Below are 18,374 nucleotides of genomic sequence, written 5' to 3'. Positions count from 1 at the left end.
TCACATTAATTTTATTGGCCCCTTTAGGGGCTGCTTAAGCTAAAAATAGAAAAACCTTTAAACATTTTCTACTTCAGAACCAATTAATGGATGATCACCAAACTTTGTCTGTAGCATTCATTGGTACTCTTTTATCAAGTTTGCTTATATTAATTTGATTAGCCCCTTTTAGGGGCCACTAAAGCTAAAAATAGAAAAAAAACCTTCGAACATCATTTCCTACTGAAATAATTGATAGATGATCACCAAACTTTGTAGCATTCTTAGGTAGTCTTTTATCAAGTTAGCTCATATTAATTTGATTAGCCCCGTTAAAGTTAAAGCTTAAATGCCCCAGGTTATAGCATTCATTCAAATTATTGTTTAAACATATTCTATGCTCAAATTTAATATTAGAAAATATTGACATTCCAACACTGAAAAGCAGTTGTTTCTGGTGAGTGACTCAGGGCCATCATGGCCCTCTTGTTTATATTGTTGTCATTATATTTCCTCCACATGTTTGGTTGGATAACTTTATTTGAGTTATCCTTTTAGTAGTTTACAAATGCTCTTAGTAAAAATTTCCTCATGATTTACAAATCTATTGTTAAAGAAAAGTCACATTATATTTTACTTTATCACAGATTGTACAAATTTCTATGTTTTGTAGGCAGTGAATTGAGTGACTGTTCTGTTAATGTATTTTTGGCCTTGTCATCTATTTCTGATACTTAAATAGCCATGCACTAGCTAAACAGTTAGTATGGCTTTGGCAGATACCAAAAATCCAAGCATTATCTCAGCATATTGTAATTCATAAATTTGACTAAGGTGAACATAATATAATGTCAGAGTTAAAATCTTGTTGGACCCTTGAATTCTTTTTGTGATTGCTGTAGCTAAGAAATATTTTTTTTTATTAGCAGGTAAACCAATTACTGTTGAGAAGGTCGGAGAAACAGATAATAGGGGTAGTGATAGAATGGAGTCTATTTCTAGTTCAAAAGACGAGAATGCAAATCAGTCAACAGCTTTAGGACAGGATGTTTTGGATAAGGAAGGATCATCTGATAAGGAAAATGCCAATGAAAGGTTAGCAGAGGAACCCATGTCAATAGAGATTATTGAAATGGAAACTGATGCAAATCATCAGACCTCTAATGATGGAAATTTGAACAAAGAGCATTCAGATGTTGATGTAGAAGAAAATAAAACTAGCAGTCATCAAGGTGAAGAGAAGAAAAGGAATACAGAAACTATGGAAACAACAATTGATCTAACAGAAACTGGTGACTCTGGAAGTGATATTGACATCCTTGATGGCAGTGACACAGAGTATGAATCTTGCAGTGAAAAAGAGGACACAAACCTTCAATCTGGAAACCTGAACATTTTGCCTTCAAGTCCAAATACAGATTTATCAGCAGAGCTAAAAAATGTTAATCTAGATAATACGCAAAAAGGAAATGTTGTTATTATTGATGAGTCTAATTCCAATGATAACAAAAAAGATGGTCAATCTTCAGATACAGAAAATGATTCTCAGTTTGATAGTGATGACTCTGATGCTAATAGTGATCTGTCAAATCCAACACAGATCCCTAAACATGTAAAAGAAGATAAGGATCAAGCAAAGAAAAAACGTAACAAGAAACAAAAGGAAAACAAGAAAAAAATTAAAAAAGAGAAGGAAGATGAAAATGTTGGTGACTCTAATCCTTCAGATCCTTCTGCTGAAGGAGATAAAAAGAATGACAAATTACATCAAGTAGCACAAAAGATTGAAGCAGGTACTCAAGGATCCACACCATCAGAAAATAAAAAAGTATTTAGACAAGATTTAGGGTATGAATTCAATCAAAGGGGTGACTCAGTTGGAATAAAAACTTCTCCAGGGAGTAGCATTTTTGAATTGAATAAAGGTAAGGTTGGTACACAGGAGACAAAGAAAATAGCAGATTCTGAAAAACATGGGATATCACAAAAAATTGAAGCAGGTGCTCAAGAGTCAAAACCATCAGAAAAAGGAAAGGTATTTGGGCAAGGTTTAGGGTATAGACTGACACAAAGAGGTGACTCAGTTGAAATAAATACTCCATCTCAGAAAAGTAGCCTTTTTGAATTGGGTAAAGGTGAACCTGGTACACAGGAGACTAAGAATTCAGCAGATTCCGAAAAACCTGGGACTCAAGAGTCTGTAAAGACAACAGATGAAACTGAAAGCTCAAGTGGTTCCAAAGGAAATGACAAAAATGAAGATGATGACCAGGATGAAGATGTTGAAATGGAAGAGAACTCTGATAATGATGATGGTTCAAGTGTTGATCAAGGTTTGTCCAGGAGGCAAAAGAAAAATCAGAAAAAGAAGACTTCAAAAGAAATAGCAGAGCCGAAAGAGGCCAAAGAGAAAGAAAATAAGGTTAGGTTAAAGATACTTTGTTTCAGTATTTATCAAACTGATTCCTACCTTTGGATCATGGTTTATACTTTAGGCTTTTAAGTCAGTACTTATTATGAAATTTTCCATAAAAATGATGAATGGATTTGTAAAGATTGAAAGATAGACAAGCCCATTTAATATATTAAGTGTGGTATTAGGGATAAAGGAACTTTAATTATTTGTAAATATTATCAGACTCTGTTCATAGTTCAAGTTTATTGCAAGTGTGATAACAACTAATTGTTGCCCTCAAGTAGTATTTTGAGTGCTGCAAGGGTTTATAATTTAACCTCATAAAAATTACATTGTTTATTGCCAATAATTTGGTTGGAAAAACTAACTAAAGCATTGTAGGATTGTAATCTTGAATGACCAAAAGTTAATGCAATAGAAGGTGATGATTAAAAGATATATGTAATCTTTTAGTTAATTCTGTCATCACAGTTTTCTTTCTCAATGTAAAACGAATTTAATTTATGCAATTGTCCATAAGAAATTATATTACATATATTTTCAGAGCAAGAATAAAAACCAAACACCAAAGGCTTCTAATGCAACTGGGTATGTTGATAAATTTATGTTATACATGTATATTGTAATTTAATATCAGCAAATAAAATCCTTTTGTCATCTATATATTGTATATTTTAATCATTGTTACTTGTTTTGGTTAAAGAAATTTCCATATATTTTGGAAATTAAATTCAATTGTTAAATGTCTTTATTCTATGTTTGTAGACAAGAAAAAAATCAATGTTTTTAGTGTGGGTTATTTTGAGATGAAACGGGATAGATTATGAATATTTCTTTTACCACTGCTGTTGCCATACAAATGTAGCAGCACTGCTGTTGCCATACAAATGTAGCAGAAAGGATACATATATCTTTTTTTGTAGATTTGGCTGCTTCAAATTTGTAAGAATATGATAAGTTGTCTTTAATTTTGTAATAGTTTAAAAACATTGGTGAATAATAGATACATATCAAAAAGAGATAACTACAATATGTTGAAACATGATTGTTATGGTATAATGGCTTTTTTATTTCAAATACAGAGCTAATAGGAATAGAGGTGGAGCATCGAGGCAGATAACTTTACACTTTCATGCTCTATTAAGTGAAGATTTCAAGTTTGATCAGGAGAAGCATTTAGTGATCTTGAAAATGTCAGACAATTGGAGTGACATGTCTAATGTCTGTAGTGTGAAAAAGTGAGTAATAACTGTTTTATTAGGTTCATAATTATATATTTGCTGTTTATCACTTTATAAAGCTTTTTCTAACTTCTGCATTACAATTTGTGATGAGTTTGTAGCTTGAAGATCAAGTTCATGCTAGGACTTTTAAGGTTTATAGATTGATAAAAGTACATGGATGGTCATATCGAGTCATCAATTCTGTCATTGATGAAAAGATTTTCAAGTAACTAGGCATACTTTTATTGCACCTGAAAGCTTGTTACGTGCAAATGCCAGGTGGACAGTTTAAAAGGTGAAGGTATTTGAATGTCAAAATAATACATTAATGGTTGTGTCAGGTCAAATCTTTGCCATTCATTGATGCTTTTTGAAAAAATTGATTACTGAGAATATAGGAAAATATGATGTTAATGTTTCTATATACATAATATGTGTATTCTTGATAAAAAGTTACACTTTTTTATAGTAACCGTGCCTTTGATGCATGGTTTGATCCACTTGGCCTTTTTGGGGGCCATTTGGCTGTTTTCAGTGACAGTTCTTTGTTTTTCCAATGTCTTACATATTTGGAAGGAACATACCTTGGACAGGTCTTTAAGTTTGGGTGGAGTTTAGCTAGGTTCATGGTCAATGTCTTGCATTTATATATATTTGATTAACATTTATTGGTTAGATAAATATTTTTCAACTTGATCAAATAGCAATGACATGCCAACTTACATTTTTTGCAATAACAAAAGGTGATGACTATACAGTTACATAATTGTGTTAACAATACGAGTATCTTTTTAGCAATTTTTCTGTCCATATTTGAGTGAATAGGAAAACCTTTTTAGAAAGTTTGTAAACGACAAGAATCTTTGGCAGAAGCATTTTTGTTAACCAAACACATTCTTGTTTACATCTACTGTAAATTTCTAAGATTTTTCTACAATAAGTGAATAAAGTGAAATTAAGACTGCTGTCATTTGGGATGAAATTTTCACATTGTACAGAATACAATAATTCTTCAGTCATGACATATGCAAATGTTTATCACATATTGAATTGAGGGATATCAGTTATATGTTATGCTTTTCATTTCAGAAAGCTGCCTGGAGAGAATGTATACGAGATAGAACTGATAAAGAAAATTCCCATGTCACAGTTAACTGGAAGAAGATTGTACTATAAATATACTGTAATGAAAACTGAAAAAGATAATGACAAATTTATTTGGGAACATTATCTTAGGGAGAGCTATACCCAACAAACTTCTGGCCCAGGTGTAAATCGACTACTTGTTATACAAGACAAATGGAAAAATACAGGTATCAGAACTATACTTGAATATGCAGTCTTTGATATCATATTTCACTTACTTTTTTCCATATGAGTGCAAATCCATTCCAATTACTATAAATAAAAGGTGCTGCAACTTAGTGGTTAAGATGTCTACCTCTCATTTTGGGTTTGAGTCCTACTCTGATAATGACTGTATTTATAAATATGACAAAGTATTGCTTGCATTTTTGTGTTACAAATTTTAGATATTTGGCATGTACTTTGTAGCATTGCCTTGTGGACATTTACAAAATTATTAATTTAGATGCCTCTAGGGTCAAAATGTGCCCCACCCTGGGATATATACCTTTAGGAAATACCTTTCAAACTTATCAAACTACAGTGCCCAGAGCTTAAATATTTGGCATTTTGCAATATCTTGTTAACCTCCACAAAACTGATATTAGTTATTCCCCTTATGTCAATATTTGCCCCACCCTTTGGGATCATTTTAGTTAATATAGGATAATTAATTTAAATTTTATTGTGTGAAACTAAAATATCCAAACCTAAGATATTTAGCATGTTGCATTGCTTAGTCCACCTTTACAAAAACGACATTAAATTATGACCCTGTTGTAAGAAGGATGAGCATATAGTCGCCGCTTTGTACATCCGTCCGTCGGCACTAGAGAAAAGGGGATAAGGGGCCATCTAACTGTAAACGGAACAAAAGAGAACAATAGAATTCTTTCCATTGCAATAGAATAAGGGGCCATGGCCCTCTATTATACAAAAAAAAATAACAATAGAAATAACCCTTTATCCCTATTCGGTCGGACGTCCGTCTGTCCGTCCGCTATTCTTGCCTGGGACACAACTTTGAAACAACAAGAGATATCAACATGAAACTTTGTAGGTAGATAGATCTAATTGAGTAGATGTGCAGTGCACAAGAACTGTAACTCTGCAATGCCTAGTTTTGGAATTATTGCCCTTTGTTTATTTTTACACTTTGAACTTGGTCTGGGACATAACTCGAAAACTATAAGTGATATCAGCATGAAACTAAGTGATATCAGCATGAAACTTTGTAGGTAGATAGATCTCATTTGGTAGAAATGCAATGCACAAGAACTGTAACTCTGCCTTGCCTAATTTTGGAATTAATGCCCTTTGTTTATTTTTACACTTTAAACTTTGTCTGCGACATAACTCTAAAACTATAAGAGATACCAACATGAAACTTTGTAGGTTGATAGATTACATTGTGTAGAAGTGCAGTGTTAAAGAACCATAAATATGTCTTGCCTAATTTTGGAGTTATTGCCCTTTATTCATTTATACTTTTTGAACTTTGTCCAGGACATAACTCTAAAACTATAAGAGATATCAACATGAAACTTTGTAGGTAGACAGATCTCATTGAGTTGAAGTGCAATGCTAAAGAACCATAACTCTGTCTTGCCTTATTTTGGAGTTCTTGCCCTTTTTTCATTTGTACACTTTGAACATAACTCTAAAACTATAAGAGATATCAACATGAAACTTTGTAGGTAGATATATCTCATTGTGTAGTAGTGCAGTATTAAAGAACTATAACTCTGTCTTGCCTAATTTTGGAGTTATTACACTTTGTTCATATTTACACTTTGAAATTTGTCCAGGACATAACTCTAAAACTATAAGAGATATCAACATAAAACTTTGCAGGTAGATAGATCTCATTGAATAGAAGTGCTTGGCAAAAGAACCCTAACTCTGCTTTGTCTAATTTTGGAGTTATTGCCCTTTGTTATTTTTTTTTCACTTTGAACTTCGTCCAAGACATAGCTTAGAAACCATAAGAGGTTTGTAGGTAGATTGATCTGATTAGATAAAAGTGCAGTGCAAAAGAACCTCAACTCTGCCTTGCTTGATTTTGAATTTATTGCCCTTTGTTCATTTTTACACTTTGAACTTTGTCAGGGACATAACTCTTACACTTCAAGAGGTATACTTTTCTGTGTCCAAAACCTACTCGGGAAGCATAATTAGGTTTAACCGGTTCTTGTTAATCATGACCCTGAGTTAAAAATTGGCCCTGCTTTGGGGTCCAATGACTTATATTGATTGATGTATTTGCAAATACATCAAACCAGTTGTGCTCGGAGCTGATATATTTGGCATGTAACCCTCTATGAAAACTTTATACATCATGCAAATAGTATCAAAAAATGCTCCAAACATGGGAGTTATTTAGTTTTATAAGTGTAACTAAGAAATTTAGTGTAGTTCCATTAGTTGGTCTCTTGCCAAATTGAAAAATTATTTTTGATTATTGAAACAAATTATTTTGGTTTAAAATCATGTTTTGATGTTTCAGTTTCTTAAAAAACGTTAGCATATTCAATTATTTATATTATCTAAACAATAACAGATGAATGGCACCAATATGATGGAGTTATTGAAAAGGAGCCATCAACATGGCGAGAAAAATTTAGAGACTGGGTTTTTGACTGGAAAAAGCAACTCACCAAGCATGCAAAAAGAACCGTACAATATTTCAGTGATAGCATTATAGAAGCAGAAGACTCGAAGTACTCCCTGACATATGTCCTAGATCAACTTGAAATTCTACTTTCATGTGCGAGGAAGATATATTTTCTAGATGCCAAATGCTGGGAGGAGTACAAAGAAGGCCAATTTAAGGAAGAAGTATAATATTTTATTGAATTATTTATTTTGTTCTTGACTTTCCATCAAGTATCTTTGTAAGGAAGTTTTCTTTTCTAAAAGCTTGTTTTCTTGAGTAATAAAGAGAGAAGCTATACAACAGTTTTCTCAATTTTAATTCTTAAAATAAAAAATGGCTTTTTACTGGATTTGATCAGAAGAAGTCTTAGATAGCATCATGCAAAAGCTGCAACCTGTCAACAAAGATCATTTTTCCAAATCAAGAAAGTTTGACCATATGATTAAAGACTATCAAATAATGCTGTGATTTTTATTGGTAGATTGGTGGCTGTGTCCTGGATGTCATACTTGATAAGATAAAAGATGTTGACACTGAACAACAATGTTGGGATGAAATGCGTGAAAGACAAGTTACAATGTCTGTGGCTGCTGTTTATGCACTGAATAAGTTGTCACTGCCTTTGAAAAATTTGAAAAAATGGCACAAAGTATGTCAGCATCTGATTTTACAACCAGCCTCAACTGAAAAGAAGTGCATTGAAATAACAATTGTTGAAAAGTACTTCCCAGAGAAAAGGTATTTTAAATTCATGTTAATTTTTAGCCTGCTTGAGCACAATGTGCTTGTAATTGGCCTCTTCCCAGATTGTACAACATTTTTCATCAACAATTTCTTATTGATTGAAACTTCACACGACTGTTCCTTGGGTGGTCCTCTAACAAAGTTGTTCAAATTGTTCTGGTTGGTAGCATAAGTAAGTCACAGTGCAAAAATAGGGTGTTTCTACTAATATAAAATGTCAAAATTCTTATCAGAATCTACAAGGTTGGACAACAGTCAAGGTCAAGGTGGCCTTGAACACTTAAAGATTTTCCAGTTTAACCAGCACAATGCTGTAACAACATCATGTTCAATACGATGTCACTTTCAACGCATGTGCAAGTTTCACCCAAACACACACTTTGTCCTTCTTGAAATATTCCCCATGAAAGGAAAAACATGTACTTCGAAGACGAGTTTCCTGATTGTGTCCCATGTTTTTGCTGCACAATGACCGGGTATGTTGTCGTGATGAAATATCATATCGGCAATTTTCGTTCCCTGCTTCTTTCTCATCGCCCTCATAAAATCATGACTCAGAACCTGCAAAGATAAAGGAATGTAATCATTAGTAAATTGTTGTTGGGACGTCCATTGTGCTTGTCATCATAGATGCTTTGCTTGCCATCTCAAAATTAGGCATACCACTTATACATTGCCTTTTAATTCATTGCCTGATCAATATAATTATGCCTTTTGTAACATTGTTTCTGTCTGTGAAAGCCTGTTCAAAACGCAAAATTGTATTGAAGGTCATTATTCTTCAGCCATTTTAACGCATATGCATTAAACAATTTCGCGGCTTAACGGCTTAAATGACGTCACACAATGACATGACGTCAAATACGTAATGCCAACTTGTTGCTTATCGCGTAAAGTTTGTTGAAATCTGCATGATAAACATTAAAATTTGGCTTAATTATTAAACAGCGACTATTTGTAAAAATGAACAAAAGTTGGCTGGTAATCATAATATGTGGTTTCCATAGCTACCGTTGCTAACATATGATACATGACTGAAAAGCAATATTTGCTGTATATGTTCAAAATATGTTTGTCTGTAAAACTGTATAAGTTTAATCCAGCTTACTTAAAAAATAAGGAAATGGCAACACTTTCCGTGTAATTATTGAACACCCCTCATAGAAATGGGCTCCATCTTATTCCATTTGTCCGTCAGTCTGTCATTCTGCACTATCAAGTAGGGATAGTGGGGTATCTAACTTTAAACAGAACAAAGGAAAACAATAGAGTTCATTCCTTAACAATATACAGTACAAAAAAAAAACAATAAAAATGGTCCTTCACCTAAATTGGTAGCATGTCCGTCTGTCTGTCCATCCATAACACTTTTGTGTCCAATTGTTAAACTTTCCTCCATCAAGGGATTTTAAAAATAATTGGCACAACTGTTCTTAATAATGAGACAATGTGACATGCGCTGCACCCAGACGCCTACCTATATGTTCAAGGTCACAAATGTATTTCTGTTGACACAAACACAGAAGTTATTTCATTTTATTCCTTTAATGAATTTATTGTTGCATGTGCAGATCTTGCATTGATTAAGATTTTGAAAGTGCAGGTCCATACCTCAATCTGAAATAGCACAATTTTGTGCTTCATGTAAAACTTCCCTTGGGGGTTACAAATTTTTGTTTATTATAGATTTTGATTTTTGACTTTAACTAATGAACTCTAATGACAAAGCTATATTTTGAATTATTCAAATATGACCTTGACCTTTATTTGACCTTGACAGTCGGGTCAAATTATTGAAATTTGCTAAATTGTCATAATTTAATCTTTATTTTTTGGATTTGATTTATTCTTTGACAAAAGAACGTGCACATGTATTTGACATAGTGATTAATCAAATGTGTCCTTGACCTTGAAGTAACCTTGACTGTCAAGGTCGAATATGAAATTTTAATATTCTTCCTCTGATCTGTTTGTCTTTAGAAATAAAAAATTGAGTGTCCATAGTCCCCACTATAGGCAGTGGCTCTTGTTGATACAATTTCTATATCATTATATAATAAATGAATTTGTTGTAAGTTTCAACAAAATAAGAAGTATCAGATAGCATGGATTTATCAATTTGAAGTTCTTTTGTTTGTTTTTCAAGGAAACATTTGAAAGACTCATTTATCTCTTTGGCCATTGAGATAGCTAGAACATCAAAGGATCCATGTTGGCTTTACCTGATGCCTTGGATACATTTTCTTTCCGACTGGTGTACTCCTTTTGATAGTCCCCCTGATGATGTAAAACATGATAAAAAAGAACCACTTTGGTGGGGTTTGTCATCAGATCTGAACACATCAGTTGCATACTTTACTGGAAAGTCAGATAAATGGTTTGTGTAAGTAAAATAAGTTTTATTAGCCCATCTCTGCACAAAGTGTGAGTGATGTACAGTCGACTACTTCGCTAAAAGTAAAGTAGCAACAACTTGCTGACTTGTTTGTTGTGGGTAAATTTGCTGTGAAAAAGGCATACCTTCACTGGTTACCGGTATAATCAATATTTTACGGCAGCAGTAATTTAATGTGGGTCATTTTATTGAACAATATATTATGTACATGGAACATGTATTAAAACATGTAGTACTTGTCTATAAAGTGCTTACCATTTGTATTCTTTAAATATTTGTTCGTTATTGTTTGGTTAATTTCGCAAAAAAAAATCTGTTATTTGGTAATTATCAGGTATTTACAGCTATTTATCAACTGAGAGGGCGAAATACAAATTTTCCGTAACAAGTAAGAAATTATGTTGTGAGAACATTTTATCAAAATCTTTATTCTTACCCGTGCAATCACTCGATTGAATAATTATCAGATAGCAGTTCCATGTACTGATCCCAATATTTCAAGTTTGTTTTAACCGAGGAAATTTACATGTTTTTCGCGGTTAGGGACTTGAAAAAATGGTTCGCTATAGCTGAAAATTCGTTTTAAGCGAGTATGTATTAAGCGAAGTGATTTCATATAAAATAAAGAAGGAATCTGCCTGGGATGTGAGATTTAGTTCGCTATTAACCTTTGTCCTCATATAGACGTGTTTTGATGGCTGTTCGTCCCCCCCCCCCTTTTTGAGGCCTCAAACAGTGAAAAAATGTCCTATTTAGGCCCCAAACACTGTTTTTCGTTTGAGAAATGTTCTTAAAAAAGGTGACCACTTATTCGGCGCCGCCCCCATCAACATGTTACATCAGGGGGTTGCCAGAAGGGGGATGTACCCCCTTCTGTTTGGGGGGGGGGGTTGAAGGGGGGGCGTAATCCCCCTCATCGCCAAGAAAATTTGGGACATGTGACAGGCTAAAAATGGCGTCAGGTCGACCTTAGCATAACTAGTAACCGACGCTGAAAAGCCTTTTTCTCTATCTCAATTCATTGAGAAGTTGCAGCACTTTGAAATCAGTTTTGATGGAAAAAAACAATGCAAGACATCCCCCCCCCCGTTGCCATGGTAACATGAAATTTACGATTGAGCATGCTGTTACAGAGGCTATGGTCTAGTCAACATTTGTGCAAAGTTTCATCAGTATTGAAACATTTTTCATAGTTTCATAGCAGTTTGAACTTGTTACAGGAGGCTTTTCAATGAAAATGGCAATTTTTCGCTATATGCTCATGAGGTAAAAGGTTAACGATAATTCGTTATAAGTTAATTCGTTATAAGTGGAGTCGCGTTATAAGTGGAGTCGACTGTATATAATAATCAAACATGTCTTATGTCAGGCATCTCTTGATATATAATATATCTTTGAATTAGTTAAATATTTATGATAGATGAAATATAGGACAGCATGATAGTGAACTATATAGAGTAAACCAAATAGGTGACTAGACCAATTCATCGCAAAATTCTTATTTCAATCACCAGCTTTGTCAGAATTGTGGTCTTCAGCATTTTTTAGTGTATTTAGACATAGGGTGCCCGTTTGTGCATTATTTCAGACAGGAACGTGCACCTGAGTAGATACACTGATATTCTCTAAGCTAGTTGAATAGCTTCCTCACATGAAAGATTCAAATTCCCTGGCTGATTTCGAACCCACAGCCATGAGGGGCAGGTGATTTGAAGTCAACAACCTTTACCACTAAGCCACAATGTCATGGTCTTCAGTATGTTTTGGAAAATGATAAATTTATAAACCTAGCTAAGTCATTTTGGTGATATCAGAAAAGTCTTGGAGTCATTCTTATGTTAGTTTCATGTATAATTATTCTTCTTTATGTATTTTTTCTCGAAATGTTAATGTTCATGTTTAATAAAAAGATAATGTGTGTGAATTAAATATTTCAGTTCCTTAGAAAAAGTTCTAAATTTGCTACAGCCAATGTTTGAAGTAGATTATCTCCTACCTAGAACATTCATGTCTGCTTTAGAACTTAAGCATTTGAAGACAGTTATTCTAACAGGAAAAATTCCAGCAGAAGTAGTTCTTGCAAACCTGATATACTTTGTCCGGAAAACAAAGCCAAGATATTCAAGTGATTATGCAACATCAGATGAAGTGGTAAATTGCTTTATTAGCTCACCAGAGCTGAAGGCTCGGGATGAGCTATTAGTATCAAAGGGGGATGCTCCGGAGTCCATCGTCAGTCGTCATGCGTCAACAATCGTCTTCTTCTCTGAAACTACTAAGCAGATTTACTTCAAATTTGGTCTGTAGCATCCTTGTGACAGTCACACTTGAATTTGCTCATGTCATTCCAATTGGCCCCTTTTAGGGGTCAGCAGAGCTAAAAATAGAAAAACCTTTAAATATCTTCTACTGCTGAACTAATTGATGGATGGATGATCACCAAACTTTGTCTGTAGCATTCTTGGGTAGTCCTTTATCAAGTTTGCTCATATTAATTTGATTGGCCCCTTTTAGGGGTCTCTAGGGCGTAAATAGAAAAACCTTTAAACATCTCCTTCTACAGAACTAATGGATGGATGATCACCAAACTTTGCTCATATGAATTTGATTGGCCCCCTGTTAGGGGCTGCTTAAGCTAAAAATAGAAAAACCTTTAAACATCTATTTCTACAGAACTAATGGATGGATGATCACCAAACTTCGTCTGTAGCATTCTTAGGTAGTCTTTTATCAAGTTTGCTAATATTATTTTGATTGGCCCCTTTTAGGCTTCTCTAGGACTTAAAATAGAAAAACCTATAAACATCTTCTCCTACAGAACTAATTGATGGATGATCACCAAACTTTGTCTGTAGCATTCTCAGATAGTTTTTTATCAAGTTTGCTCATATTAATTTGATTGGCCCCTTTTAGGGGCCGCAAAAGCTAAAAAATAGAAAATCTTTTAATGTCTATTTCTAAAGAACTAATTGATGGATGATCACCAAACTTTGTCGTAGTCTTTTATTAAGTTTGCTCATATTAATTTGATTGGCCCCTTGTAGGGGTCTCTAGGGCTAAAAATAGAAATACCATTAAATGTCTATTTCTAGAGAACTAATTGATGGATGATCACTAAACTTTGTCTGTAGCATTCTTGGGTAGTTTTTTTATCAAGTTTGCTCATATGAATTTGAGGGGCCGCTTAAGCTAGAAATAGAAATACCTTTAAATGTCTATTCCTACAGAACTAATGGATGGATGATCACCAAACTTTGTCTGAAGCATTGTTGGATAGTCTTTTATCAAGTTTGGTCATATGATTTTGATTGGCCCCTTTTAGGGGCCATTGAAATTAAAAATAGATATACATTTAGACGTCTATTGCTACTGAAATAATTGATGGATGATCACCAAACTTTGTCTGTAGCATTATTGGGTAGTCTTTTATTAAGTTTGCTCATATTAATTTGAATAGCCCCTTTTAGGGGCCGCTAAAATTAAAAATAGAAATATGTTTAAACCTCTTCTCCTACAGAACTAATTATTATCACCAAACTTAGTCTGTAGCATTCTTGGGTACTTTTTTATCAAGTTTGCTTATATTTATTTGATTAGCCCCTTTAAGGGGCCACTAAAGCTAAAAATAGAAAAAACCTTCAAACATCATTTCGTACTTAAATAATTGATAGATGATCACCAAATTTTGTAGCATTCTTAGGTAGTCTTTTATCAAGTTTGCTCATATTAATTTGATTAGCCCCATTTAAGCTGAAAGCTTAAATACCCCAGGTCATGGCATTTCTTTAAATTATTGTTTAAACATATTCTATGCTCAAATTTAATATTGGAATATATTGCCATACCAACACTGAAAAGCAGTTGTTTCTGGTGAGCAACTCGGGGCCATCATGGCCCTCTTGTTTATTTACAATATTCTCTTGAATAAAGCAGCATTATTTAAACTATTTTTATTTAGAAATTTAAGTTAAAATTAACACTTACTTTATACACTAAAATTTTGAACTGAAGACACCACTTAAATTAAACAGAAATGCAATTTTGATATTTAATGAAACATGTCTTGGATAATAAAGTTCAGAATATATTGTCAGTTCTTAAATGTTAAATTTTGAGAAAACAGTCATGTTGATAATTAGCTCACCTGTCACAAAGTGACAGGGTGAGCTTTTGTGATCGCTTTTCGTCCGTCGTCCGTCCGTTGTCCGTCCGTAAACTGTTACTTTAAATGACATCTCCTCATAAACCACTAAGCCAATTTCATCCAAACTTCACAGGAATGTTCCTTTGGTGGTCACCTTTTAAAAATTGTTCAAAGAATATAATTCCATGCAGAACTCTGGTTGCCATGGCAACCTAAAGAAAAAACTTTAAATATCTTCTTTTAAAAAACCCAAAGAGCTAGAGCTTAGATATTTGGCATGAAACATCTTCTAATGAGTGTCTACCAAGTTTGTTCAGATAAAAACCCTGATCAAAATTGGCCCCGCCCCAGGGGGTCATTGATTTTTCCTATATGCATATTGTAAAAACTTAAATAATCTTCTTTTAAAGAACTCAAAGAGCTAGAGCTAAGATATTTAGCATGAAACATGTTCTTATGGGTGTCTACCTAGTTTGTTCAAATAATAGCCCTGGGGTCAAAATTGGCCCAGCCCCGGGGGTCATTGATTTTCCTTATATGTGTATAGCAAAAATTTAAAAATCTTCTTTGAAAAAACCCAAACAGCTAGAGTTTAGATATAAAAAATGAAACTTCTTCTAGTGAGTGTCTATAAAGTTTGTCAAATAAATGCCCTGGGGTTAAAATTGGCCCCGCCCCAGGGGATATTGATTTTCCTTGTATGTGTATAGCAAAAACTTAAAAATCTTCTTTGAAAAAGCCCAAATAGCTAGAGTTTAGATATTAAGATGGAAACATCTTCTAGTAAGTATCTACAAAGTTTGTTCAAATAAAGCCCTGGGGTCAAAACTGGCCCTGCCCCAGGGGTGTTATTGTTATTAACTATATGTGTATAGTAAAAACTTAAAAAATCTTCTTTTAATAAACCCAACAAACTAGAGCTTAGAGCATGAAACATCTTCTGATAGGTGTCTACCAAGTTTGTTCAAATAAAAGCCCTGGGGTTTAAACTGGCCCCGCTCTGGAGGCCTATATACAGGTTGGCGACTTCAGGGCCATCATGGCCCTCTTGTTAAATTCTGTGTTTCATTTTACTAGTATTTCTTTAATAAATTTATTGTTGCATTTGCAGATCTAGCATTGATCATAATTTTGGACTGAAAGTCCCGAGACCCATGCCTTAATCTTTTGAAATAGCACAATTTTATGCTTTGTTTAAAACTTCCTCGAGGTGTGGGACGTTGGTAACTGTTACAAATTCTTGTTTGAATAAAAACCATTAATATTTTAAGCCAGTACTCATTATGATTATTAGATATTATGAAACCAGAAAATTGCTAATATACCATAACATTACACAAAAGAACTTATCATAATGTGTCCTAAAATCAAAAAAAAAAGCTTGTGGCAGCTGGAAAAAATGTAGTGATTTCTTAGTACTCTGTAGGCAGCAAGTGATTTCAATTTTTTGATGGGCCTGAAACTGGTTAGATATACAAACTTTGGCTGAAATAATTCTACTGAATTGAATACTTAGTTTAGTATGTTTGTTATGTACATTTTGTCTTGAACAAAAAGTTGAACTATTGTAAAGTTTCATTTGTAATATTTCAGTCTGTTGCAGAATGTATCTCTGCCTTCTTGGACATGTCTACAAAAGATGAAGGAAGGTAATATTTATGGTTTTGTCAAAATTATCCACCTGACAATTCTAACATGGCAGTTGTGTTTCTTTATTTTTGGACAAGTAAAAAAGATAACATTCATTCAAATTGAAGCTTTAAAGAAGTTTACTATACTGTTCAATAGCATGCTTAGAATAAAATCAACATATAACACATAATTTCACGAGTAAAATGTTTTGAGTAACACAATTAAGTTTAAATTTCAAAATTGTTTACAGCTTTTTTACCACATTTAAAATGATCATTTAATATCTTTCGTTTCAGAAATGAAACTTGCAGTGAGGCTCAAAGTAACATGAGATACTACATTTCTCAACAACTTTTTATAGAGAGTATCAGTACAGACAAGTTTCATATTGTGCAGTATTCCATGAGTCTGATGTTACATTTCCTATCATGTTTTGATATCACAGAGAACCCTAAAACAAACAGTAAAAGAGCTTCTGTTGAGAAGTGTCTGAAAAGGTATGTTCCAGAGATGATAAAATGGATGGACAAACATGTCTGGAACTGGAACCTCTACATGGATAAAGTATTAAATGTAACTACATTATTTTATATTTTTGTTTTAAAAAATGATTTGTTTAAAAAATACTTCATTTTAAGAGTGCTCATTTATGCCAGACAAGTGTATAAAGTTTAGGACTATAAATTTTGGAACTTCTTTACAAGCGTTTCAACATGTCTCCTGATTTTGTGTGGCCTCTACAGAGTAGTGGCTACATATAGGGATCACTTCTCCGTCATCTGTCTGTCCGAGCAAACATTTTGGGTTTAGGGGCTATGTAACAGTAAAGAGAACAAAAGAGAACAATAGGTCAAAGGGTTTATGGGCTAGTAGCCCTTAAGAAAACAAAGAAAATAACAAAGAAAATAGCCCCTAAACACAAAATGTTGGAACGTCCGTCTGTCCGTCCCTCACAAAACTTGTCCGGACTACTCCTCATAAACTACTGGTGCAATTTCATCCAAACTTTACAGGAATGATCAGTTCCAAGTCTAGTTGTGCATATTATCAGCATTTTCCAGTTCAATGATTTTTAGCTCACCTGTCACAAAGTGACAGAGTGAGCTTTTGTGATCGCTTTTCGTCCGGCGTCCGTCCGTCCGTAAACTTTTACTTTAAATGACATCTCCTCATAAACCACTAAGCCAATTTCATCCAAACTTCACAGGAATGTTCCTTTGGTGGTCACCTTTTAAAAATTGTTCAAAGAATTTAATTCCATGCAGAACTCTGGTTGCCATGGCAACCGAAAGAAAAAAACTTTAAATGTCTTCTTTTAAAAAACCCTAAGAGCTAGAGCTTAGATATTTGGCATGAAACATCTTGTAGTGAGTGTCTACCAAGTTTGTTCAAATAAAAGCCCTGGGGTCAAAATTGGCCCCGCCCCAGGGGGTCATTGATAATCCCTATATGAATATAGTAAAAACTTAAAAAATATTCTATTAAAGAACTCAAAGAGCTAGAGCTAAGATATTTAGCATGAAACATGTTCTAATGGGTGTCTACCAAATTTGTTCAAATAAAAGCCCTTGGGTCAAAATTGGCCCCGCCCCGGGGGTAATTGATTTTCCTTATATGTGTATAGCAAAAACTGAAAAAAAATTCTTTGAAAAAACCCAAATAGCTAGAGTTTAGATATTAAGCATGAAACATCTTCTAGTGAGTGTCTACAAAGTTTGTTCAAATAAAAGCCCTGGGGTCAAAATTGGCCCTGCCCCGGGGTCATTCATTTTCCTTATATGTGTATAGCAAAAACTGAAAAAATCTTCTTTGAAAAAACCCAAATAGCTAGAGTTTAGATATTAAGCATGAAATACCTTCTAGTGAGTGTCTACAAAGTTTGTTCAAATAAAACCCCTGGGGTCAAAACTTGCCCCGCCCCAAGGGTGTCATTGTTTTTAACTATATGTGTATAGTAAAAACTTAAAAAATCTTCTTTTAAAAAAACCAAATGAGCTAGAGCTTAGATGTGTAGCATGAAACATCTTCTTATGGGTGTCTACCAAGTTTGTTCCAATAAA

General features: G+C 33.7%; 1 protein-coding gene across 1 annotated transcript in view; it reads left to right on the top strand.

The window, feature by feature from the left end:
• Nucleotides 1-18,374, top strand: part of LOC132741326 (E3 ubiquitin-protein ligase rnf213-alpha-like) — a 57,170-nt gene that overhangs the window by 12,501 nt on the left and 26,295 nt on the right. The window contains exons 3-12 of the mRNA XM_060729470.1: nucleotides 906-2,401; nucleotides 2,940-2,983; nucleotides 3,478-3,633; nucleotides 4,708-4,931; nucleotides 7,304-7,581; nucleotides 7,881-8,137; nucleotides 10,290-10,526; nucleotides 12,476-12,689; nucleotides 16,276-16,331; nucleotides 16,611-16,887. Of these exons, the coding sequence (XP_060585453.1) occupies nucleotides 906-2,401; nucleotides 2,940-2,983; nucleotides 3,478-3,633; nucleotides 4,708-4,931; nucleotides 7,304-7,581; nucleotides 7,881-8,137; nucleotides 10,290-10,526; nucleotides 12,476-12,689; nucleotides 16,276-16,331; nucleotides 16,611-16,887 (3,239 nt within the window). The remainder of the gene's footprint in view (nucleotides 1-905; nucleotides 2,402-2,939; nucleotides 2,984-3,477; nucleotides 3,634-4,707; nucleotides 4,932-7,303; nucleotides 7,582-7,880; nucleotides 8,138-10,289; nucleotides 10,527-12,475; nucleotides 12,690-16,275; nucleotides 16,332-16,610; nucleotides 16,888-18,374) is intronic.

This window comes from Ruditapes philippinarum, unplaced genomic scaffold (genome assembly GCF_026571515.1).
Source record: "Ruditapes philippinarum isolate M1 unplaced genomic scaffold, ASM2657151v2 ctg1247_1_1_1_1, whole genome shotgun sequence".
NCBI classification, from domain to species: Eukaryota; Metazoa; Mollusca; class Bivalvia; order Venerida; family Veneridae; genus Ruditapes; species Ruditapes philippinarum.
This window is presented reverse-complemented; position numbering and strand designations above follow the sequence as displayed.